Genomic DNA, 25778 nt, shown 5'->3' with positions numbered 1-25778 from the left:
TGTCCCGTGTGAAACCAGAAGTCAAAGTCGATTATTTGTAACATAACTTCTGTACTTAAGTTACAGCACTTCCTGAGTTATTTTAAGCCAAACCACAATCTTTTACTAATCCTAACTGAGTAGTTTTGTTGCCTAAGCCCAACCAAGTAAATATTTTACTAATCCTAACTGAGTAGTTTTGTTGCCTAAGCCCAACCAAGTAAATATTTTACTAATCCTAACTGAGTAGTTTTGTTGCCTAAGCCTAACCAAGTCGATCTTTTCCTAAACCTAACTAAGTAGTTTTGTTGCATAAGCCTAACCAAGTCGATCTTTTCCTAAACCTGACTAATTAGTTTTATTTTGAAAAGACTGGAGCGGAAATTGACACGTGCATCACCTGTTGCTGGACATAATATGTTGTTGAAAGTTGAGTCTATGTAAACGGGTCAAATAGATTACATTTTGTGACTATTTCACGAACTAACGTGAGACTAGATAGGAAAGAGTCAGGCTAGCTGTTTCTCCTTGCTTCCAGTCTTTATGCTGAGCTAAGCTAATCACCTCCTGGCTCCAGCTCTGTACTTTAACACACAGAAATAAAAGTGGTATGGATCTTCTCATCGTTTAACTCTCAGAAATAAGGCAATTTTCTCAAAATAGTCAAAAAAAATTATATTCTTGGAAGTTGAAAACAGGACACTTTACAGCGGAGAATGGTCTTTGATTCAGTATATTTATCCACATGGCAATGTCTAAAAATTGTTATTTGGTCATCTTGGCATGATGTTTTTTGTCTTATTTCTCACATAAAACTATGGTCACTTATTTGTTTCTTCCTGACAGGTAACCTGGATTGGGTGGGGAATGAGTTTACCTTTAATGCAGGAGCAGGACTGGTGATCAGTCAGCCAGAGGGCATTGAGGAGAGGAACTCTACAGTGGTGGAGCAGCTACGGGCTGCGTTCGAGAGGGACTGGTTTTCACGTTACACCCGCTCACTGCAGTCCAATAAGATCCCCGTCTGCAACAAGCATCAGATCGACAGACTGGTGCCAGGCAAAACTAACCATCTAGACAATGGACCAATGCCTATCAGAGCAGGCCAGCACGATAACGGACCTGCACCAATTAGACACAATCACAAAGATGATGGACCGGGTAAAACAAAGCACCATGACGACAGACCAAGCAAAATTAGTAGCCAAGGCCAGGACAATGGACTGGTGCCAATTATAGATGGTTACCAAGAGAGGGGACGAGTCAAAATGAGTCACCCTGACAACAGACAGGTACAAATCAAAGGTAATCCAATGGAAGCACCCAGTCAGTCAGCTGAGAGCAGCGGCAGCAGAGAGATCTTCAACGGGTCCCTGTGACCACCAAGCACGATAAGTTCCCTTTCACTGACCTGCTCTCTTCCAGTAACAGTGGACTTACCACACTGGGTCTTTGTAGCATTTTGGTGTTGCCATTTTGAAGAAAACAGAAAAATTGAAGATATCTGGTGTGCAGGACTCGATCATGTTCATGGAAGAACTCAGGAAGGAAAGTCAATGTTGGCACTTTTGATGGATTTTTTTTTTTAAGATCATTTTTTGTGCTTTCTTGCTTTCAGGAGAGAGAAAGAGTACAATAAGATATTCCTTTATTAGTCCCACCGAAGGGAAATTTAAAGTGTACAGCAGCAAAGGGGATAGTGCAAAAAACAAGAAGCATCGGTAAAAGCAAAAAGCAAGATGCAACACAGTGCAAAAAACAAAACAAAAGTGAAACAAAACATGAACAATTTCAATAGAAGGAAATATAAACAAGGGGAAATATTAAAAATAGGAACAATATATACAGTATTGACAATAAACAGACTATTAACATAATTGTACCAGTGGAAAAATGATATTGCACCGTGAAATTAAATTCAACCTGAAAATAATGCACAGTATGAATTACACCTGAGTAGTATTGATATTGCAGTCAGATAGTCAAATACTTTGTGCATCTCCAGCAGTATTATGAAGGAGTTACTGTGCATTCAAATAATGACTTAAAACTGTAAACATATTTGATAACTTCAGATCTTTGTCCCCTTCGTACCAAAATCAACCTGAAACTATCAGTTTAATAAACTGTTCATTTATTCCAGCTAATTAAACTGTTGTCAGGCTATCAAAAAGGTGTTATCAGTCGCTATAAGCCCCATAGATGTGGGTCAATAGGGACCTACCACACCCACTAGTAGGTTTTATCATCTATTCACATGGTAGATCTACGAAAGAAGGTATAAAAGAACATGACAGCGACTTCTAGCAACCATAGTAATTATGACAGGAGTAGAAGCGGAAGTCAGGCGCTGTAGTATAGACAGTGTGAAACTACATATAGGATGGAGGTTGGGGACTATGGATGGGACACAAAACAGCGCTTTACCGAGGAGACTGGAGTTCGCATTCCGTGTGAAACCAACAATGAGTAGCTGTCTTTGTGTTCGTAGTTATTTTAACCCAAAACACAATGTTTTTCCCTAAACTTAACTAAGTGTTGATGGTTTTTTTTTCCGCCTAAACCTAAAGAAGTTGTAGTTTTGTTGTCTCAACCTAACTGTTTGTTTTTTTGCCTAAACCTAAAGAAGCCTTTTTGTTTGTGTTTCATTCAGTTTTACAGCATGTTAGAACGTGTTGCTTTTAAATTTCACTTTCACTTTTACAACGTAGTAGGCCCGTAATGATCCACATCTATGGTGCTTATAGCCACTGATAATGCCTATTTAATGGCCTGATAACAGTCGAATCGGGTGCTTATTCTAATGTCAGATGACATTAAAGGTAGGGACGGTAATCTTGAGAAACTGACAAGAGTACACTAGCTTAAAAATATTATAGAACTGAAAAACCCGGCCCAGTGTTGCCAACTCTTTTCCAATGAAAGTAGCTAACAGCACTAGCTCCAAAAGTCCCTAAATCTAGAGAGAACATCAGCACCACTGATAGTCCAACCCTTCAGGCCTCCCTCCAAAGCCACTCCCCCAAAATGATCCCAATGACCGTAAACAACGAACATGGCTATTGTTAGTACTCACAGCTGTCAAGCTAGCAGCTTGTGGTTTATTACAGTTCTGTGAGAGCCACAGATACCAGATTTTGTTTTTTGGTCAGAGCATTTGATTTTTTAATTGCTGTCGGGATGTAATGAGAATTTCAACAAATATAACAAAAAGTGTATATGACCAGCACTACCAACCCTTCCTTCAATAGAAACGGACAACCTTAAGTGTACATATTAACACAGGCCCCTCTGAAGGGTTTTTAAATGTTCACCCTGAGGAGTCAAAATTGCAATTTTATTTCCACTCACAAGAACACACTAAATTGATGAACATTGCCATCAGTCCTATAATGGAAACAAACCCGTAACTCATTTTGAGTGCTGACCCACAGTTGAGGAGCTGGGGCTCTAAAAGGTGATTGATGAAATCATGTCCACCATGTTTTAATCTCAGTAACACCATACAGACAGGGGTTACATAATCCAGGACACGATGCGTCATATATCTCTCCACAGCAGGATGGCGTATATCAAAATGTTTTATTTTATGGAGGTCGTAATTGAATTAGATGATGCACCTATTGTATTGTGTGTATTACATAATACCAAATGTACTATCGTGTGGAGTTGTCAATGGAAAAACTCCAGCTGTTTTTCTCTGGAGGAAGAGGAAGGCTATTGATCTGGATGGGTCCTTATAGATAATCATTCCAGGTCCCATATACAAATCCCAGATTGAATGCCGAGTGCACTGTTGTGACTTATTGAACAAATACTAGAAGGGGCCAGAGGGTCTCTGCTGTCAGCCAAATCAATGCAATGAATTTTTAACAGAGCTCGACGGTTGCAGCTGCTGCAGTTTAACCTCAAGGTCATTGTTGTCTGTAATGTCATACTTGTGACTGAATATATACTGTATTACCTTTACCGTATGGAGGTAGAGCTAAAAATACATGATTGGTAGCAAAAAACAACTAATTTACTTTTGACTGAAACTTGTATCGACTTTCATCTGCATTTTGAATGATTGCATGTCAGTTTAAGACCTTTACACGCTCTTTGCTGTGAGTGCAATTTTTTTGCAACAATGCTTGTGAGTTTATAAGGTAGGGGCATTTATTTTATTTTTTTCCAAAGCCATTAATCAAGGAAACAGGAAAACATTTCCAGAAAGAGCTACATAGCGATTCATTCATCAACAATATGTAGGCTGTTATGGTCAGTGCTTTAATGGGAAAGCTGCACAGGTGTAATGAATTCACTTAGCAGGAAAAACAATTGCATGCTTTGATTCTGCCGGAAAACGGAAGTTGTTACAGTCAGAATGCATAAAAGGTTGAGCTGTAACCAGAAAGAATGATGAACAGGCAGGCATTTGTCAGCCGGTGAGTTATCAGGTCATTAAATGGGCGTTTTCAGTGGTTATAAGCCTCATAGAGATGGGTCAGAAGGGGCCTGCTACATCTAAAAGTAGGTTTTACAAAACAACGGAATTTTTACCAGGAGACCCGTGTTCGAGACTGTTGTTGACTGGTGTTTTGTTTTGTAAGGAAAACACGTGTTTTACTTAGTTTACTTACTTATTTTAAGCACAACCCTGACATTTTCCCTTCCCTTAACTAAGTGTTTTTCTTGCCTAAACCTAACTGTGGACGTTTGCGTGATGTACAAATCATACACGATAAGCGGTGTACAAATGACAAAAACGCTAAAATGCGTACTCATGACAAGCGGAATGTCCGTGTAATGTTGTGGTATTTTTCGCCTTCCTGCAAGACCAGGTTGGTTAGAACGTTTTGGTTTTAAGTTTCACTTTCACTTTTACAACATAGTAGGCATAGTAGACCCCTACTGACCTACATCCATGTAAGTGATAACGTACAGCGAGCTTGAAATAAACCCTGACAGGGCGATGCAGGACTGAAGGAAGCGGAGGGGTGGACTTGCATCGCCCTGAAGGGGTTTATTTCATAACAATAACCAGCTTGCTGTACATTATCCCACTTATTACACGGCTACTTACTTAAAGGTATGATATGTAACCGTTGTCAGTTGCTGTTTGTAAACACGCCGCATTCAAATTTGGCCACAGCTAAACTAGCCGAGAGTGAGAGAGAGAGTAGCGATGGTCGAACGAGCTATAGAGTGACTGGACAGAGAAAGCTCTGTTAGAGAGAAAAAAGAAGCAAATCAGAGAAAAAAAACATTATTTTCAGATTGTTTCCCGGTGGTTACGTTCTAAAACACAAATAAACACACAGCTAACTCCACATAACTGCAGGAAGGTGCCGAGTTGCCGGATCCTGAATGAATGCAGGCTTCCAGTCTGCTGGCTGTGGCTCAGCGCTGTTCTCGTTAAACTACTGACACACAGGAGCAGGGGGATCACTGGAACACATGAACATAACACAACCCGTTTTCATCCGCTAAATACGGCCGCTTTGTATCTCAGGGCTAAAGGGGGACTTGTGAGTCGGTATCAGAAGCTAAGGGGCGTGACAAAGCAGCGATATTTGACCGTGTGAGCGGGCTGCACACCCTACGTGCGTTATTGACTGGGGGTTACACCCCCACATGGGACACAAAGCCACTTTCCTGGCGCCTGGAAGTGTCCCGAGTACGGCAAAATAAGAAGAACAGAGAAAATCCTGGATGAGGGCTGCAAGGTTTTTGTAGAAACAGACACCACCACACACTTCTAGTGGAGCATAAGTGATGATTGAGAGGGATTATTTTCATATCAGTGTATACATTGTTTTAGTTCATTCTTGCATTTTATACCTTTACAAAATCAATAATTTTACACAAAAATGGGCGACGCTGGTGAACTCCGACGCGAAGCAACGATCTGCTATAAAGAAATAACAGACCGTAGAACGCCGTCATTGACCAATCAGAATCAAGTGTTCAACAAAGCCGGGTAATAAGAGGCTTATCAGTAAAGGGTAATGTACAGGGCAATGCTGCACCCCGACATGAGGCGGAGGGGTGGTCCCCAACGTGACGCAACGGTCTGCTATAAAGAAATAACAGACGGTAGAACGCCGTCATTGACCAATCAGAATTGAGTATTCAACAAAGCTGTGTAATAAGAGGCTTATAACGACTGATAACGCACATTTAATGAGCTGATAACAGTCAAATCGGGTGCAGCCATTTGTGGTAAAGTGATATATCACATGATTTCTGGTAGATATCACCAGTATTCTGCATACAGTATTTGTGCCTGCTCTTTTTGTGCTACAGGTCAAATGTAGGCCACTACACAGACTCAGTTTGGTCATACAGTGAGTCCTAATACAGACAGGACACATGTAGCTGACCCACTGACTTCCCCACAGTGGGAAATCAAACAAAATACCCCCCTTGACAAGTGTTATCTGGTCATGATGGGTAACTTCTGCCATCTAGAGGATGTCTTGTGAAAGAACATTTTCGTATCACTTATTTGCTGCAACATTATACTTTTAAAAACAATGTACTTTTAAAAGACATTGTTCACAACTACTGTTTATATGCCAATTCTTATCAAATGTATAAAAGGTAGTGACACTGGAATGAAATTTTGTTTGACAGCTTCTTGGTATGTGGTGATCAGAAAATCATTTATTCTTTATAAGACAACACATATTGTACTCACAGTATAGAACGGGAAGTTAATATTTATAGCATCAAAGTATAAATCAATAATATATATGTGATAAAAATTCCACTTTAACATCCCTTGCTGCTGTATGTGTGCCCTAACACTTTCTCTCTTTCTGTGCAAGACACAAGCATTAATCCATCCATAAATGGATTCATGACTCTGATGTGAAGCAGACAATCATCTGTTTCATTTCTGGGATAATTTCTCCATATACAGTGAGTAGAACTTGGCATTATCTCAGTAACAATGTCCACATATTTTCTTGCCAAACGCTACGTCAACACACTGTATTGCTTGTAATCTGACAGCTGGTCTGGCGTCAGATTCAGTACTTTATGCTGCTATTATCTATGATTGTTACACTGGGGCAGGAATGCTGCTAATGCACCCTGTACCATGTCTTTGTGTACATTACTAGTTTTCAACCTATTTTGATAATTAAAAACAGGAAGCAGGGACCAGGACTGCACCTTTAATCAGCAACCGTTTACAATCTGCTACATGCAAATTACAAAAATCAAAGCAAAAACAACAGGAATGTTTCTGTATCACCTGTCCGTCTGTCCATCCCTCCAGTGAGATTAAAGAAAATTGAACAATTTTTGACTGAAAACTCTATGAAAGATTCTGTTTTTTCTTGAAGTCAGATGGGTATATATAAATGGGTTTGATGTAGCTGTAAAGTTGAACAGACTGAAGCACTGTTACTGACTGGTTCAATTGAAATGCTCACTGTAAAAGCTTTTTTAATGTCGCCTACCTTTTATTCTATTGAATTGTGTCGGCATGACTGCTGCTTGCATGCCCTGCCTTTATGAACTGTGCACAGTATGAGTCTTTCTATAGATAATGTTAATATTGAAAGCTTATATACCTTTAACAATACAGAAGGAATGTATATTTATTGAATGCCCTTGTTAATGCACACTACTGAATTATATGATCACTGTTTTTACTCTTAATAAAAAAATATTTACTCTTCGCTTTTTGTGTGTGGGTGTCTTTGTGTTTAAGTATAAGTGACTCGTGTTTCCTTAACACAAAGACTGTTAATTAAAGCAGGGTTAAGAACCAGGGTGGCTTACCTCAGAAGTTAATCTTTAGTAAATCACTGCCCTGTGGCTGTTTGACAGCCCTGTGGAGCCTGAATGGACAGGCCTCTGGCTAAGCACAGTAGTATTCGGATTTCAACACGAATAGATGTAGACCGAATAATTACCAATCATATTGACCTGATTCATTTACTGTGAGGTTAAAGTTCCACACACATTTATTTGAATCCACCAGGACAATACAGGATTCAAACATACCAGCCAATTCTTATTCCCGGGGTGTCCAATACCGACGCTTTGTCACGGCCGTCGGCGTCAGATACTGACGCACTGGGCACCCTTTAGAATCGGTATGAAATGCACCAAGCTTTCCATTAAAGCTGCAGTAGTCAGTATATTTTTGGCATCATTGGGCAAAAATTCCCTAGTAACCTTTCAGCATATTGTAATTTAAGTGTTCTGAGAGAAAACTAGACTTCTGCTCCTCCTCATGGTTCTGTTTTCAGGCTTTAAAAAAATCTAGCCCGTGACGGGAGACTTTGACCAATCACAGGTCATTTCAGAGAGAGAGAGCGTTCCTATTGGCTGTTCATTCAACGGAGGCAGCTGTCAATCACTCGTGAACTCCGATCAAACGGTCAAACTAGGGAGCGCTGATCAAATATGAATCAATATTCTGTTACTGTAATGCCTATTTTGATTTTTTGAATTTGTCCTCTTGGGTTCTGGGCATTTTTCTTTTTCTTTTTTTTTTTACAAACCAAGAAATCAATCCATGAATCGAAAATAAAATAATCAGGAGTTTAACTCATAAACAAATAATCAATAGTTGCAGTCATACATGAAATGGTTAAAAATTAGCTCCACCTCAACCAACAACAGCAGTAGACTGCTGCTCACATTAATGAATGGAATAGCCTACTAATCTAATTATCTAATACAGTAGCCTATATAATAATACAACAGTCACAGCAGCCATTTTTCTGTATGAGTACATATACTTTTACTTTTAATACTTTAAGTACATTTTCCTAATTATACTGACACACATTTTCAATGCAGGATTTTTACTTTTAAAGTATTTGTATATATTTGTACTTAACTAAAGTGTCTGAATACTTACCACTGCTATTGATTACATCATTTCAAACTTGTAAGATACTAAATTGTAACATACATGTTTAGTGTAGAGAGCTGAAACAACAGAAAATGTGTTATGACATGAAGTGAAGCTGAGAGCCAGCAGCAGCAGCAGCAGAAGAAGAGATACCTGTGTGGCTGCTACCTGTCTGGGCTCGAGCAGAATGCTGCATCACACTGACGTCACGGTTACCTTAGCAACCGATTAGGCGTCACCACTCTGGGCTGCAGATTCATGAGTGCGCGTTTCTTCCCGGAGACCGTCCCGTCCCGTCCTCTTAATATACCCATGGTCCCGTCCCGTCGAGAGGGGGACAACCGACACAAGGGGACTGGTTTCTGAAGGACAGTAAAGCAGATGTCTCTTCCCAGCAGCCTGCTGGGTTCTGTCTGTTCTTCGTGGTGTAGCGGACCAGACGACCGTCTCTGTGCTGCTGGTGTTGTTGTTGTTGTTGTTGTTGTTGTCAGCCAGCAGCAGCCACCATGGCTGAGGAGGACAGTGAATGGGTGGTAGAGAGCATCGTTGGATACCTGGGAAGTCCCGAGTGGGTCATTCCTGTCACGGACTTTATGGAGAACAAATGCACAGGTAAAAGCAGCAGGTTCTCCGCCATGTTCAGTCTGCAGGAGCTCCGGCTCCTCAGTGACAGTAGAGCCTCTTTGGAGCTGCGCACCGTTAGCACGGTGGCTAAGCTAACGCTAACGCTGACTTGTGAGTGCGTTGTTTCTGTTAGCAGATTTGTAGGCTGTGCTATTTTTATACTGTTTGTTTACTCTGCACTTTGATTAATACACGTCCCTTTTGCGAGTTAAAGGGGATTTCAGAACATTTCCCTCTAAATAAAGCCACAAAGGACATGTATAGGTAACAAGTGATAACTCAGTAAAGGTACTGTAGCTAGTTAACGTCAGTAAGAGAGCTAGCTAGCAAAATCACTTCAAAACCTGAGCTACCAAAAAGTTAATTCATATGAACTGATTGTGTGCAATCAACTCTAACGTTACATAACACACACAGCCTGGTAAATCAAGATAGTTTAGTGTTTTCAGATCTCCTGTGGGCACAGTGTAAATGTTGAATTACTAACATTTCTATGCTATTCATTTGGCCTTTTCTTAGTTTTTGATGACGAAGATGAAAATAAGTTGTCATACACAGAGATCCACCAGCAGTATAAGAAGTTGGTGAGTACAGTCTTTGGTCCAGATGTGTCAAACTTCCACATCAACGTTACTCAGTAGTGGTTTTCTATTATTGACTCAGCACACTGGACTGATGTAAGCTGCTTTGCTGTTGCAGGTGGAGAATCTGTTGGGGAATTACATGCAGGAGGTTGGCATCAACGAGCATCAGTTTCTGGATGCATGCACCTCTCCTTTTGCCAAGTCCAAAACACTGCAGGTACATTAAGCTCCCTGTTCGCACACCACCAGTGAGTCAGCATGCCAGTTAACCTGAATGGAGATTTGCTTACACAACTACAGTTATGCTGCTTTGTACCTGGTTGCCAAACATATCTGGTCTCTGTCTCCTCCTTAAAGGTAGATGTGTGTTTTCCTGATGAATCAGCAAAAGGAGAATCCAGTTTGTGATATATTTATCCCAAATTCTGTCCTGTCGCAGTGCCATAACGTTGTCAGGCTGAATGTGTTACCCAAACAGGTCAATTCCAAGCAACAGATTTTCACCAAAAGTTATTATTCTTTGCCTGAACCCTGGTATATCAGGAATCGCTCATGTTTTCATTAGGGGAAGCTGCGATACTTGGTCTTTGGGTATCGGCCGATACCGACTGCCAATCTGATACCAGTGTTTAATTAATAAGATGTATGCCTCAATGTGTGGAAGTGACTGGGATCATTCTTTTATGTGTAAGCAAACATCAGGCTTGACTTAAACATTTATTTCCTAACTTTGTAAAACGAAATGCAACAAGGTAACAAAATAAATACATAGATTTAATTTTACTGAATTGTTATTTATTATTAGAATAATAAATCATACATCAGCTACTTGGTAAAAAAATATCTTCAAAATTAACAGGAATTACAATTCAAGTGTAAACCTTTTTAAGGCAGCAACAAATTGGTCAAAACTTAAACAGGTATTACAATTTCAGTATATAATGTATATAGTATATAAACATAGAATTGAATTGAATAGATCGGCCCCATTGTCACCGATACCCGATCCAGCTATTTGATATCTGATCCGGTATCGGTATCGGTGCATCCATAGTTTTCATAACTGTACCTAAAACTTGACATGACATTCTCCTGTTTATGTTGTTGCTTCTTTTAACTTTTTATTCAAATGTTGCAGCACCATGGGGCCTGTCAACTCTGTATATTTGTTCAATAGTCCTTATGGCAGACCATCTACAACTGTTTTGGCAAACTTGACGAGGTCAAATCAAATCAAATCAATTTATTTTTGTATAGCGTCAAATCACAACAGAAGTTATCTCAAGACGCTTTATATATAGAGCAGGTCTATGACCGTACACCATAGTTTAGAGACCCAACAGGATCCACCAAGCGCACTGTGGCCAGGAAAAACTCCCCGATTACTGGGAAGAAACCTGGAGCAGAACCGGGCGCAGGGCGGGCGGCCATCTGCCGAGACCGGCTGGGGGGATAGATAGATAGAGAGAGAGTGAGAGAGTGAGAGAGAGAGAGAGAGAGAGAGAGTGGGAGAGAGAGAGAGAGAGAGAGAGAGAGAGAGAGAGAGAGAGAGAGAGAGAGAGAGAGAGAGAGAGAGAGAGAGAGAGAGAGAGAGAGAGAGAGAGAGAGATAGAGAAGCAGCCACAATAGCAGTCTAGCAGCTGTAATAGCTAATACAAGTAGGACTGATAACACAAAACCAATAGTGGTGGATGGAAAGAGTGATAATACAACTATCGGAAAGCCAGCACTGTCCAGCATCTCTCCTCAGTACGTCCATGTGTATTGGTGTGGGACGTCCCTGCGATCGATGCCCGTGCATTGGTTCCTGCAGCATCAGCATGCTTGCTGGGAGCTCTTGATGTCTTTGGCAGTGATTGAGAAGTGTTATTCTCCAGGCTGCCACATTGTCACTAGGTGTTGGAAATCCCTCGTTAGCATTGGTAGTCCCTCGTACAGACGTAGTTAATTAGGGATGGTAGCAGTTGGTGTCAAGCAGGCACTGACGCGGCAGCAGATGCAGCCACAATACCGGAGACCACCAAGATCCAGGTGAAACCCTGCTCCAAGTGTACCCATGCTCCGGGTATAACCTCGCTCCCGGTGTGATCCCGCTCCAGGTATGACCTCGCTCCAGGTGTGACCCCGCTCCACGGTTAGCTGCGAGACAAGGAGGCATAAGGACTCCCGGGAAGGAATGAAGTTAGTAACAACATGGACATGGGACATGAGTATATACATAAGGAGAGGGGAGCTCAGTGTGTCATAGGAAGTTCCTTATGACAGTGTGTCATAGGAAGTCCCCCGGCAGTCTATGCCTATAGCAGCTTAAGTATAAGCGTTATCAAAGAGGAAAGTCTTTAGCCTACTCTTAAATGTAGAGACGGTGTCTGCCTCCCGGACTGAAACTGCATGGGAGCTGGTTCCAGAGAAGAGGAGCTTGTATCTAAAGCAGAAATGAGCTCCCATGTGTTTTTCTTTCAGAAAAATCATAAGGCATATGCTTTTTCTTCAGTCTCTTGAGTTTATTTAGTTTTATGATGTCACATCAACCTCTAATATGGCTTTTTTGAGAATTCAAGCCCACCACTGCAGCCCTTTTGTTTAGTCATTGGGAAAAATCTCAACTGTTCAGTTCTTTTATGAAAATGTTTGTCGTTAATTCACTTACAATTTTGGAAAGATGTAACTGTTTGCCCAAGCTGTAAGTTGTTTAGTTCTTATTAGTTAGTTCTTTATTTGTGCATATAATAGAACAAAAGAGAAGAGATATACAATAACATAAATAAATGCTCAGGTGGGTTGGGAAAAAAACAAAAACCTGAAGGCTTGTAAAAGGAACCCACCTAACAATGAAATGAAATACAGCTGTATTGTAATTTATAAACAAACTAAATATTTTTTAAAATATCTAAAAGAAAGAAAATAATACTATTTCCAAACAAGAAATGCTAGAGATGTTTGAGACAACTTGCTTAATAACATGATGTTTTAAACGTGGTATATTTTTGCTTGAATAGGAATTTTAAGATAATATTTAATATTTTACACTCTACTGTTATATTTTCCTTGGCACTGGTCAACAGCTGTAATGTGGCTGTGCCAGATTGGCAGAGATGCAGATCTGGATTTCACCAAAATCCGCCGGAGACTTGGATCTCATTAATCACCGCTGAGATAAATAGTTAATGTCTGCAAAGCTGGTCAAATTCTCCTAAAACAAAGATTAGCAGTAGCAGAAGTTTCACTTTGCAGATGTTGTTTCAGTTTGCCCATGCAGAGATTTTGTATAAAAATGAGAAAACAGTCTCATTTAGTCATACAAACAGCCGAAGAAAGATCTTGTTTTTTATCCCGACGGAAAAAGCTAGAAAAATAAAGAATAATGATAATAACTGCTTTGTATAGACTAACATTTGAAGGCTAGCATATGATGGCACTGTATCTTCACTGAAAAAGTGGTTTGCAGCTTATAAGAGGAGAGGTGTTGACTCTCGGTTGTAGACGACTGGGATACAGTAGACAGTAGGGCTGCACCATTTTGAAAAAGTTGCGATTATTTTGACTGATATTACAATTGCAATATAATTTGCAATATTAGAGAGAATGATATTTTTTTTACATCATTATCCTCGTTTTTACTGGAAGACATATTAAAACGATTATGGTGTGATATTTGCGGGGATCTGTACCAAACAAAGATGATAATGTGTAGGGCAGGACATCTCTGCAGCATGGCAATATTAAATAAAACATTTTGACAGACATTTCGCCTTTAACAAATATTGCGCCTCCTACTATTTGAAAATTGCAGTAGACTATATTGAGGTATCAATACAATTTTGATTAATTGTGCAGCCCTAGTAGATAGACAGAGGTTAGTGAGTGTTAGTGTCCTGTCTCTATAGACTTACCTACTGTAGCTGACTGTACCTTTCCTGTGATTAAGTTACTCAGTGAAACAGGATATACTGTAGGTCGGGGCTTCAGGCAGACACAGTAAGAGAAACTGACAGAAGGAGGAGGAGAAAGAGAGAAGCTGAGCATGGACTGAGAACCTGGTGACCCAGATGAACTAAGAACCCTTGAACTTGTATTAAAGCTTGGTCAGAAAGATTTGCCTATAATTAGCCTCGAATGGGGGTCAGACTTTTGAATACAGACAGCAGGCTAATGTGAAAGATAAGGCCTAAGTACCACTCTGTTTGCAAACATAGCTTAATTTGTGTAGGGACTTGAGTTGAGTGTACATGCTGGACGTACTGTACATCCTGTCCTGATCTATACGGGAGGCTAACGGGGCAACAATATCCTTATAGGAACATTAGCTATTTGTTATTTAGTCTTTATATTTAGATATTCTCATGCAGACAGACAACACCTGTTTCTGGAAAAATCAAATCAAGCACAAAATTTGGTCAGAGCACTGTTGCTAAAAGAAATAATTCCATAATGGAGAACTAGGGCTGTCAAAGTTAACGCGCTAATAGCACAAATTTGTTTTAACGGCACTAATTTCTTTAACGCATTATTGCAACGTGCGATTTTTAGGTTGTATGGCTAAGTTTTAAAGCTAGAGTGAAGATACTGGTATCATATGAAACTAGAAAACCTAAGGAAAACATTGGTACTAATCATGTCATACTGGCAAAAACTGGCAGAGCCATTTTCAAAGGGGTCCCTTGACCTCTGACCTCAAGCTATGTGAATGAAAATGGGTTCTATGGGTACCCACGAGTCTCCCCTTTACAGAAATACCCATTTTATGATAATCACATGCAGTTTGGGGCAAGTCATAGTCAAGTCAGCACACTGACACACTGACAGCTGCACTGTAAAGAATTGACTGTAGACTTTACTGTAAACACCTGGCAAAAAAGTTGCCAATAAAGTATTGTAAAATTTCTGTTAATTACTGTAAAAAGAATTACAGTATATTAGAGGAAACCTTTTACAGTTTTTTACATGTTTTGTTTTTTTACAGAAAAAAACAACAATCACTTGTAATCTAATTTACAACTTTATCTTGTATTCCATTCAAATTACAGAAGTTACCTGGCAACTACAGCTGCCAGTAAATAGCTGTTAATACTTCACAATACAATGTGTTGTTGTAGAATGTTTTAACAGTTAAAAACATTGCAAATTCATCAACATTACATTCAATTCTCTTCACCTGTTAAATAAAACCAGAGTCAGAGCTGCATCAAAGCAAATCTTTAATTAAAACTCTTAAATATGGTTTTAAGCTGAGGTGACTTTCCTTTTTCTGAACAACTCCTAAAATCATTTATAGCAAGTTGCCACAGACACAGATTCAACCATTACATTTCAGTTTCATTTCACATTTTTTGACAGTTCAGTCATAAAAAGCCTCAACTAAATTAGCATTGACCAATTCCAATAATTGTAGTTTTAACTGTATAAAAGATGACCTTTTTCAGCATGTTCCTAAAGCAGCAGGTGCAAATAAATTATTAAGAAGTATTTTCATTCACATAGTGGAGAAGAGAAAAGTCCTCATCTTTTGCATATGACTTATGACTTACGTACAAAGCCACTCAAAGTCCATTAATCACCTGAGGGGACGTGAGTATCGACAGAGTTGCTCTTCCTCTCATGCACCGTCCCACTTCTTTGGCTGACCACCTTTGCCATCTTGGTAACACTGGTTGGGTTGATTCCAAGGAAACATCTGAAATCACAAAATGAAAATAAATTTAATGAAAAAACTGCACTCACAGCTGCCCTACAAGAGAGAGCAGAATTCATTAAGACAAGCTAATTATTTGCCCTTTCAATATGAAAAACTGCAAAACATGAAAAAACAAAAAAATTAAGCAAATTATTTTTCAGTATCATTTCAGTTGGGGGCTATGTCCATACAACTACATCACTACTGGTTAGTAACTTGTACAACCTTGTGACAAAAAGTCCAAACTAACCCATATGACTCTGTTTTCCAATACAAAATGACTTCTTTAAAGGTCCCATATTGTAAAAAGTGACATTTTCATGGCTTTTATATTATAAAGCAGGTTTAAGTGATATATAAATACTGTGAAAGTATCGAAACGCTTAATCCATGGAGAAATACCCACAGCCCCTATTCAGAAACTGAGCTTTTGAAACAAGCCGTCAGGATTTCACAAATCTACAATATTTAGACCTTTTCAAAGTTTTAAACGTAAACATTATAAATGGGTCCCAGTTTTTTTGCCCGTTGCAGTGTATGTGAATGACATCAGCTGACAGGAAGTAAACATGGACCCAAGCTGTTGCCTAGCAACGCAGTTCTTTTGCAATTCCATTGAAATGTACTAAAACGGAGCGTTTCAGACAGAGGGTTAATACAGGTATATTCAAGCAGACAGTAGGAGGAAAATAAAAAAAATTTTAAACATTAAAGTATCTAAACATGTTCTAGTAGAAACACAAAGTACAAATATGAACCTGAAAATGAGCATGATATGATATGTCCCCTTTAAAACTTACAGCACATTCTTACATTTGAATGAATTCCAGTGTTCCCGATGCTTGCTCCTGGTACACCAGATTTGTTAGAGTTGTAAAAGCTCAAAAAGAGAACGCTGCCATTCTAGCCGCGAAGTTGGGATGTGGAGGCCCGACCACCTGACCCTTGATGCTCAGCACTTCACCTAAACATGAATAAACATATGGTTTATATGTAAATGTTTGTTCTATTGCATTCCATATGAACATCCGCATGTCCTTCATAAAGTCTCGGTCTTTACAATGTTTACAACAGATACAAAAAAAAAAACTGCATACACTACCTAAGACATTAAGTCTCAGAGAGTCAGGAAGCTGCAGTGTTCTTTTGTCGTCAGCTGCTGTTGCGAACACCTAAAAGACAAAGAGAAAATACATTCAAAATTGACAGTCATTGTTCTCAGCTCAACTGATGACTTAGCTCACTTGAGCTAACTAAGCTGCTAAATTAGCATAGAGCTCATGTTGAATCCCAAATCTGTTAATTTTTAAAATACCCCAGAAAGTGTTTACACACAGTCACATACGCAATCACATAAATGACAAATGTTTCCACCTGAAAATAATCTTCTTTGACGTGTGTTGGTGATCACTGTGCCTTCAGCAGTAGCGGTCACTGCCCGTGGTTTCCCTCTGCACCTGTAGCTAAAGGATGCAAAAGTTACAAAATACACGTCATGTTGATTAGCCTCACATTTGGTTAACATTACTGATAATGTTGGGCAAATTGTAACTGCTTAACCAACACAAACGATGACTGTCAAGTATAACATGAGCTAATATCTAACTCAATATCAGTGATAACTCTATCTCTGCCAACATCCGTTCCTCCTTCTGTTTACGGTGCCATGTCCTTCGAAAAATGTCCCCCGAAAGACTGTTATCCTGAAAACAAAAGCCCACTGTTGTTTATTTAACTTGGCTCATAGAAGAGCGGTTAAAGTTAAATATCAGCTGAAATGTTAAGTATTTCTTTAGGAGTCATACAAAGCCATACGCTAGGATTTATGTTAGGATTTATACTTTACCTGTTAAAGGTCCCATATCGTGCCCAGGTTCATACTTGTATTTTGTGTTTCTACAAGAACATGTTAACATGCTGTAATGTTAAAAAAAACAAAAAACTTTATTTTCCTCATGCTGTCTGCCTGAATATAAATGTATTTACCCTCTGTCTGAAACGCTCCGTTTTAGCTCATTGCAACTGAATTGCGTTGCTAGGCAACAGTTTGGGTCCATGTTTACTTCCTGTCAGCTGATGTTATTCACATACACTGCAACAGGAAACAAAGTGGGACACATTTAGAATGTTTATGTTTAAAACCGTGTAATGGTCTAAATATTGTATATTTGTGACATCACAAATGGACAGAAATCCTGACGGCTTGTTTCAAACGCACAATTTTCTGAATACGGGCTGTGTGTATTTCTCCGTATATTGAGCGTTTTGATAGTTTAACAGTATTTATAAAGCACTTAAACCTGCTTTATAATATAAAAGACATGAAAATCTCACTTTTTTCAATATGGGACCTTTAAATTGAGCAATACGTTACGGAGTCTGGAAAACACCATAGTGTAAGGCTGGCCAGCAGTTACTGAACTCCCCACCCTGTCCTGCAGGCTATAGGGCTAATGCATGTAGTTAGCTAGCTTTAGCTTCTTCACTTTAACTTTAGCGTTAGTTAGCTAATGTCTGCTAAAATATAAAATATAAATATATACATACGTTTGCATAAAGCAAGCTTATTTGCCCACTCCCATGTTGATAAGATTAATACTTGAGAAATCTCCCTTTAAGGCACATTTTGAACAGATACAACATGTGTGATTAGTCACGATTAACTATGGACAATCATGCGATTAATTGCAATTAAATATTTGAATTGATTGACAGCCCTATGGTGAACATGTTTCAAATACTGAACCAATATCAAACAGATTGTAATTTTCAAATTCACAGCCAGTGAATGGCTGCCAAAGGTTTTCAAATGTGTCAAAATCTAAAAAAAAAAATTCTACGAAATATTCTTTAGACCTCACCTCAGTGATCTTGACCAGATCGAGTAAGGCCTTCTGGATAAGTTTGATACCAATAGCTAACATTTATAAACTGATCTTTAACTTACAGAATGATAAATGGCATCAAAGAGTGTAGCAGCACCCACATGTACTGTGTTTCTATAGCTGTGTATACGGACCTGTTCTCTACAGTCACAGAGGCTTCTCTCGACCTAGTCATAATGCAGTTCATTCGTCATTCTCTTGTGGGCACAGGGACTTTTCAAGGTCTCATATGTTTCTGTTGTTCAGACGGTGTTCCTGCCAGTTCTGGCCACAGACGACTTCCAGATATTTCGCTCACTGATGGTCCAGAAGAACATGGAGCTGCAGCTTCAAGCCCTCAGAGTCATTAAAGAAAGGAACGGTAGGCTGGATTAACACACGTACAGTACATGCACCCAACACACAAACAAACAAACAAACAAACAAACCGGAAAACACTAGTGATATAGCTGTGAGTAATACTGTATGCCTGCTCTGTGTGCAGGGGCCCTGCCAGAGTGTCTGACTGATGGCGTGGACGTGATGACAGAGTTGCAGGATCAAGAGATGAAAATCCTGCAGGAGGTTCTCAAGTAAGACACCTCTTCTCTCTCTCTCTCTCTCTCTCTCTCTCTCTCTCTCTCTCTCTCTCTCTCTCTCTTCTGCTCTCTGTCTCACTCTCTCGCTATATTTCGTGCTCTCTCACACACACAAACTGGACTGTCCCCCTTTGAGATTTTTAAAGGGTTATCTTAAATATCTAATGTAAGGCTGTCAAAGTTAACGCCATAATAACGCGTTAACGCAAATTCGTTTCTTATTTCTTTAACACATTAATGCAACTTGGCAATTTTTAGGTTGTAAAGGGCTCAGTTTTAAAGCCAGAGTGAAGATACTGGCATCAAATGAAACTAGAAAACCTAAGGAATCAATTGGTACCACCCATGTCATACTTACTCATTGCAAAGGAGGCTAAATAACGCTCCAAACTTACGTTACATTTTGGCAAGGATAAACTGGCATTGCCTCTCTGACACACTGACAGCTGTTGTTGTCTGTTGGGCTGCAGTTTGCCATGTTATGATTTGAGCATATTGTTTTATGCTAAATGCAGTACCTGTGAGGGTTTCTGGACAATATCTGTCATTGTTTTGTGTTGTTAATTGATTTCCGGTAATAAACACATAAGCTTGCATAAAGCAAACATATTTGCCCACTTCCGTGCTGATAAGAGTATTAAATACCTGACAAATCTCCTTTTTACGGAACAGATAAAAAATGATGGACAGTCTTTTTGACAGGTCTTGAATTATTATCCAGCGAAGTTGAAATTGAATGTGCATGAATGATAGATACGAAGGTAGAATCAAACAAATATTATGATCCCTGAACTGTGGAGTTGTGATGTTATGGGTAGCAATGGTGAGTTAGCTAATATCTTATCCTCCTGTGGCTTGACTTTTTACTCTCTTAAAGGACCAGTGTGTAGGATATGGCGGTATCTAGCATTGAGGTTGCCAGTTGTTGTAAGAGTAGAGTGCTTAGAGTGTGTGTATACGTGGGAAGTGAGTGGTGAAGCGAAAGAGAGAGAGAGCAGCGGCGACGGGAGTGTGTAACGTTATCGACTCCGGCCCAAGCAGGAAAAGGTAACAGTGTTTGGACTGTTCGTTCTGGGCTACTGTTGAAACATGGCAGACTCCGTGGAGAGGACCCGTTCCCTATGTAGATATTAACGGCTCATTCTAAGGTAACGAAAACAGGATTCTTACTATCAGGTGATTATACACTAAAGAAAACATACTTATTAATATTATATTCCATTTCTGCCAATAGATGTCCCTAATGGTTACACACTGATGCTTTTAATTCTGATGAAAATCACAAAAATCAGCTGTGTAAGATTGCAGTCATTGATAATGTTTATGTGATATGTAGGCCTAGTCTGATCTTTCAATCCTCAACCTTTTATGAAGCTCACTGATATATTTATATCATTGCACATGCAACAACCTACCACACTAAATAGAAAAGAATGAGTTTCTCTTTATGTTTTTAGGCTGAAATATTAAAATAAACATATTCTGTAAAACTTCTTACAGTTTAAGTCAGTAGATGTGAATTTATGTGTATTGTTGTTTTTTTTACTAATTAATAATTCAGTCATCATGTACTTAGATGTCAGTTTTTTTCCACATTAAACTGCTCAGATATTTCCATATTTTCTCTCTGCGTTCATTGCCTTTACTGTATGTGCCCAGGTGTCTAGAAGCTCCTGCCCCTGCTCTCTAATGGGATTTTGCTAGTGGCAGCCTGACCCAGTAGAGCACACTGAGTCTAATGGGACTGCAGTTAAGCTCCTTAGGGTCCAGCTAATTTAGATTGGAGGGATTGACACTAAACAAGCAACTGAGAAAAATATTGCTGCTTATCGGCGCTGCGTTATTCTGCATTTTCAGTGTGATCTGAAAATCAACTTGGAGAGACTTCAGAAACTTCAAGGTACTAACAATTTTACCAACAAACTCATTGTCTTCTGGAATACATGTTCTGACAATATATACTGCCAATACAATGCTTCTCTGCTACTGACTTCCCCACAAACACTTGATGCACCATGAAGGAGTTGTTTTCCTTAGTCCCTAACTGCAACTGCATTACTATACCATGACAACATACCTTGAAACGGTAACTAAATGTTTACTGTGATGGATTTGGGTTACCAATCTCAAGCAAGTTTCAAGTCTGGTTATAATAGTTTTCAATTTTTCATTTTTTATTTTATTTTAGTTTTGACGTTTCAATTTCATATAGTTTTTAGTTTTAGTTAGTTTTCAGAGTGACTTTGCAAGTTTTGATTTAGTTTAATTTAATTTAGTTTTTCAGACAGCTTTAGTTTTAGTTTTTAGAGATTTAGTTTTAGTTTGTTTTTGTGTGGGCCAGGTATAATGTCTCATAAGTATGTAGCTACTGGGGCTGTCAGTCCATTAAAATATTTCATTGCGATTAATCGCATGATTGTCCATAGTTAATTGTGATTAATCCCACATTTTTTATCTTTTCAAAATGTACCTCAAAGGGAGATTTGTCAAGTATTTGATACTCTTATCAACATGGGAGTGGGCAAATATGCTGCTTTATGCAAATGTATGTATATATTTATTATTGGAAATCAATTAACAACACAAAACAATGACAAATATTCTCAAAAATATGCTCAAATCATAACAAACTCAAACCATAAAGTGGACATGTCTGTAAAGGGGAGACTCGTGGGTACCCATAGAACCCATTTACATTCACATATCTTGAGGTCAGAGGTCAAGGGATCCCTTTAAAAATGGCCATATCAATTTTTTCGAGATACCGATAGGTTTAGGTTTCCTAGTTTCATATGATACCAGTATAGGTAAAGGAATGTCCACAATGTTTAATGTTTAATCTTTGCGCTACTTTAGTGAAGCAATTGCAACATAGCGGAACATCTTCTGGAATGCCAATTCTGTTCAATTACTGTGGTTCAATGACACAAGAGTCCTTTTTTTGGTTGTAATATATTGTAGCTAAAAAAAAATTAAACTGATATGGAATTTACGTTCATTTTTATTTTATGTTTATAAGTTTTAACCAGGAAATATTGTTTCAGTTTAGTTTTAGTTTTTCTTTAAACGATATATTTTTTATTTAGTTTCAGTTTACTGAAATGTTCACTATTTCACTGCTTATTTTAGTTTTGGTTTCAGTTTTAGTTTACTATAATAACCCTGATATTGACATGACTTAAACCCAGTGGTTTTGGGAGTTTGTGGGAAAACTACATGCACTGAAAGAAGATCCTTAGTTAGGTTAAATCTTCAAATAATAAATATATGCTTCGTTCTGTTAAAGAAGCTATTGATAACATTGAGCCCCTAGAAGTTGTACTCTCACTTCACAACAAGTGGTTGCCAGTTCGTTACACAATCTGCATATTTAATTGTTGAGTGGAGTGAGACTCAGACACGCGATGCCAGCGTTGTCATACTATTGTCTCACAAGCCTCATTAGAACCGTCAACTATCTTCCACAGAGATAAACAAAACATTCATTTTGGACCCGTCAACATTTTTGAAATGCTTAATTCACAATTATATATATTTATTTTTTTAGGAAAAGCGAATATTTATATTATTATTATTTGGCACCTCTCTAAAAGCTCTGGGTGTATTATTATTTTTTGTATTGTGATTATTCGTCTACATAAAAATGAATGTAACCATTAATTAGATATTGCTAAATAAACAACATGATTTATAGAAATTCTTTTCTCCAGTGCTGTAAACTCTGTTAGAGCTCAGGTACACAGCAGTCTCATGTCTGGTTGCCCACTGCATTGTGGCCCACTTGAATAAGATGGTTTTAGGCTTGATTGACAGTCCACATTTTTTGCTGTGCTATTAATATCTCAGTCAGTCCTTTTTGGATATTATAAATATCTTTACAGGATTTCTGATAAGGCACAGTCACAGTAACAGCTGGAATGACGAGGACCAAAACTCAACTATACTGTCATTCATTCCGTATTGTTATAGTTTGCATTTCTTGACAGACAGACAATAAACATCTGCCAAACAAACAATTTTAGGCAACCATCTTTTCAATAGTCACATATGGCTCTAGTTGAGTAATTGTGAGCACTTGTGAAAAGACACTAAGCCATGTCATGATGGTGTTTCTTTTATTGTTTGACATCATTTTATCAGCCTCATAAAACACCTATCATGCTGATTTTGTACAGCTTTATTGACCATCCTTTTCTTGCTCTCTTACATCTCTCTATGTGTACACCTACTGGTAAATGCTATGCGGAAGTGTCCCCTAAGGCAAATTAAGTTGTTAAATAAATCAAATTAAAGGATCTGTGTGTGGCGCCCTGGTGATGCCTGTGGGCATGACGTTGCTGTCTTATTCTAGTTTCTAGTCCATTTGTGCCATCCGCCAAAGGTTAAATATACAATAGAACCTGCTTAACTGTAGATTAGTCTAGCTCTTATCACACCTGGGCAACTAAACATACTCCGAAGCAGTCCGAGTGGGCTGTTGAATGCACTGTAGCAGGACCAGTTCAGGCACTGCAAAATAAATCACTTCTGCTTGAGCTAATTTATGCATAGCAAAAAATTTAATTCAATTATCCCTGAAATCTAATATTTCTTTTTGTCTCTCCTGCTACTTTGTCCTCAGAAAGTCAAAAGAGGAGTATGATGAGGAAATGTCCAGGAGGTTGCTATTAGAGGAGGAGATTGGCTCCACCTCCAGCAGCTGCTCTGATAAGCCAATGGCAAAAAGCAGTGAAGCCCAGAATACCAGCTCTGCTCCCAGCCAACAAAGCAACACTGCCAAGGTAAGGCATCATGAGCAGTGTGAGCCAAGTAAGACCTGCAAAACCAGCAGAAACTATGTGTTACCTTCGTTGGACTTTCATCTCACGACTCAGATGTATAGACCTGATACTACCAATGCTTAATGGTTATTTCCAACATCCCTTTTCCCCTTAAAGCCGCAGTCGGTAGATAATCTGTGAGTCAAGTTCCTCTGCCTTCACCTAGTGCGCCTAATGGCAAGTCTTCACCGCGCCCAAATTAAAGGTCCCATATCGTGCTCATTGTCAGGTTCATACTTGTATTTTGTGTTCCTACTAGAACATGTTTACATGCTGTAATGTTAAAAAAAACTTTATTTTCCTTATACTGTCTGCCTGAATATACCTGTATTTACCCTCTGTCTGAAACACTCCGTTTTAGTACATTTCAATTGAATTGCAACGGAATTGCGTTGCTAGGCAACAGCTTGGGTCCATGTTTACTTCCTGTCAGTTGATGTCATTAACATACACTGCAACAGAAAATAAACTGGGACACATTTAGAATGTTTATGTTTAAAACTGTGTAATGGTCTAAATATTGTATATTTGTGACATCACAAATGGACAGAAATCCTGACGGCTTGTTTCAAACGCACAATTTCTGAATACGGGCTGTGTCTATTTCTCCGTATATTGAGCGTTTTGATAGTTTAACAGTATTTATAAAGCACTTAACCCCGCTTTATAATATAAAAGACATATAAATCTCACTTTTTACAATATGGGACCTTTAAAACAACCAATCAGAGCTGAGCTGTAGCCAAGCAGTCTCTGGGCAGCTGTCAATCACTGCCTCGCGAAACTTGTGAATTCCGATCAAACTATCAAACTAGGCAGCGCTGATCAAATATGAATCAAGATTACATCTTGTATTGTACTGTTTAGCTGTAAAATGAGAACGTTTGCTCTGCCGGTGGGCGGTGCTTGGTTTTGTCTCGACTGCTTTCAGCATAGTGGCCGGGTCACAAACTTTCTCATTTTACAGCTAAATAGTACACAAAAATATGTTTCTGAAAACATTTTAATGCGAGAAATAGGCATTACAGTAACAGAATCTCGATTCATATTTGATCAGCGCTGCTGAGTTTCGCAAGCTGTAATAGAATGCTACAGGAATGAGTCCTAAAACCCAGAAATGAGTTAGCACTTTAGCACTTCTGGTTCCCTCGTTTGGAAGTCAATGTTTTGTTTTTTTAATGGGTTTTTAGTTGGATGCCGGAAATAAGGTCTGTGGTTAACACAAGCTGACGAGATTTTAACGTTTTGTTCTACGATATAAAATACGTAAATAAATACCCCTCTTGTGAATCTTGAAGCCTTTGTGTGTCTTTAAAAAAGGCGGTTACAAACAAGTGGCTAAATGAAACTATCTAACATCATCACGCCGACTCGTCCTCCTTTACAGCCTCGTTGTGTGTACTCACGCTCATGTGACTGTGGTGTAGTTCATTTATAGCCTAACTTTAGCTTTCTACTTCTGGTGATTGCGTTCACATTTCAAAAATCATATAACTGGTGTTCATTTGTGAAGATTATTTTGCTGAACAAAACATGTAAGTATCATAAAGTCTGTAATCTGTTTGCCACATAGCTCATTTTCTGCAATAATCCAAAACCCAATGGAAAAATCCCCTTGGTTTTTTGTCGGGGGAACCAGGGCAATCCTAACTTCCTGGTTGGCCTACAAAAATATGTCATTCCTGCACCACTCTATAGGCATTACAGTAACAGAATATTGATTAATATTTGATCAGCGCTGCTGAGTTTGACCGTTTGATCGGAGTTCACAAGT

At 38.9% G+C, this 25778-nt stretch overlaps 2 protein-coding genes across 6 annotated transcripts in view; both read left to right on the top strand.

Annotated features, from left to right (window-relative positions):
• LOC141773447 (inactive phospholipase D5) overlaps positions 1 to 7651 on the top strand; it is a 94022-nt gene extending 86371 nt beyond the window's left edge. For both annotated transcript variants that reach the window (XM_074645289.1, XM_074645290.1), the window contains one exon: positions 826 to 7651. In XM_074645289.1, the coding sequence (XP_074501390.1) occupies positions 826 to 1358 (533 nt within the window). In that variant the 3' untranslated portion in view covers positions 1359 to 7651. The remainder of the gene's footprint in view (positions 1 to 825) is intronic.
• Positions 7652 to 9009: 1358 nt separating this feature from the next.
• cfap36 (cilia and flagella associated protein 36) overlaps positions 9010 to 25778 on the top strand; it is a 29549-nt gene continuing 12780 nt past the window's right edge. The window contains exons 1-6 of one of the 4 annotated variants that reach the window (XM_074645491.1): positions 9010 to 9451; positions 9983 to 10047; positions 10163 to 10264; positions 18853 to 18967; positions 19091 to 19178; positions 23806 to 23965. In XM_074645491.1, coding sequence (XP_074501592.1) covers positions 9346 to 9451; positions 9983 to 10047; positions 10163 to 10264; positions 18853 to 18967; positions 19091 to 19178; positions 23806 to 23965 — 636 coding nt within the window. In that variant the 5' untranslated portion in view covers positions 9010 to 9345. The remainder of the gene's footprint in view (positions 9452 to 9982; positions 10048 to 10162; positions 10265 to 18852; positions 18968 to 19090; positions 19179 to 23805; positions 23966 to 25778) is intronic. The other 3 variants (XM_074645493.1, XM_074645492.1, XM_074645494.1) reach the window with 3 other exon arrangements.

Source organism: Sebastes fasciatus, chromosome 9 (genome assembly GCF_043250625.1).
Source record: "Sebastes fasciatus isolate fSebFas1 chromosome 9, fSebFas1.pri, whole genome shotgun sequence".
NCBI lineage: Eukaryota > Metazoa > Chordata > Actinopteri > Perciformes > Sebastidae > Sebastes > Sebastes fasciatus.
Note: the sequence above shows the minus strand (reverse complement) of the source record. Positions and strands in the feature narration are given on the sequence as shown.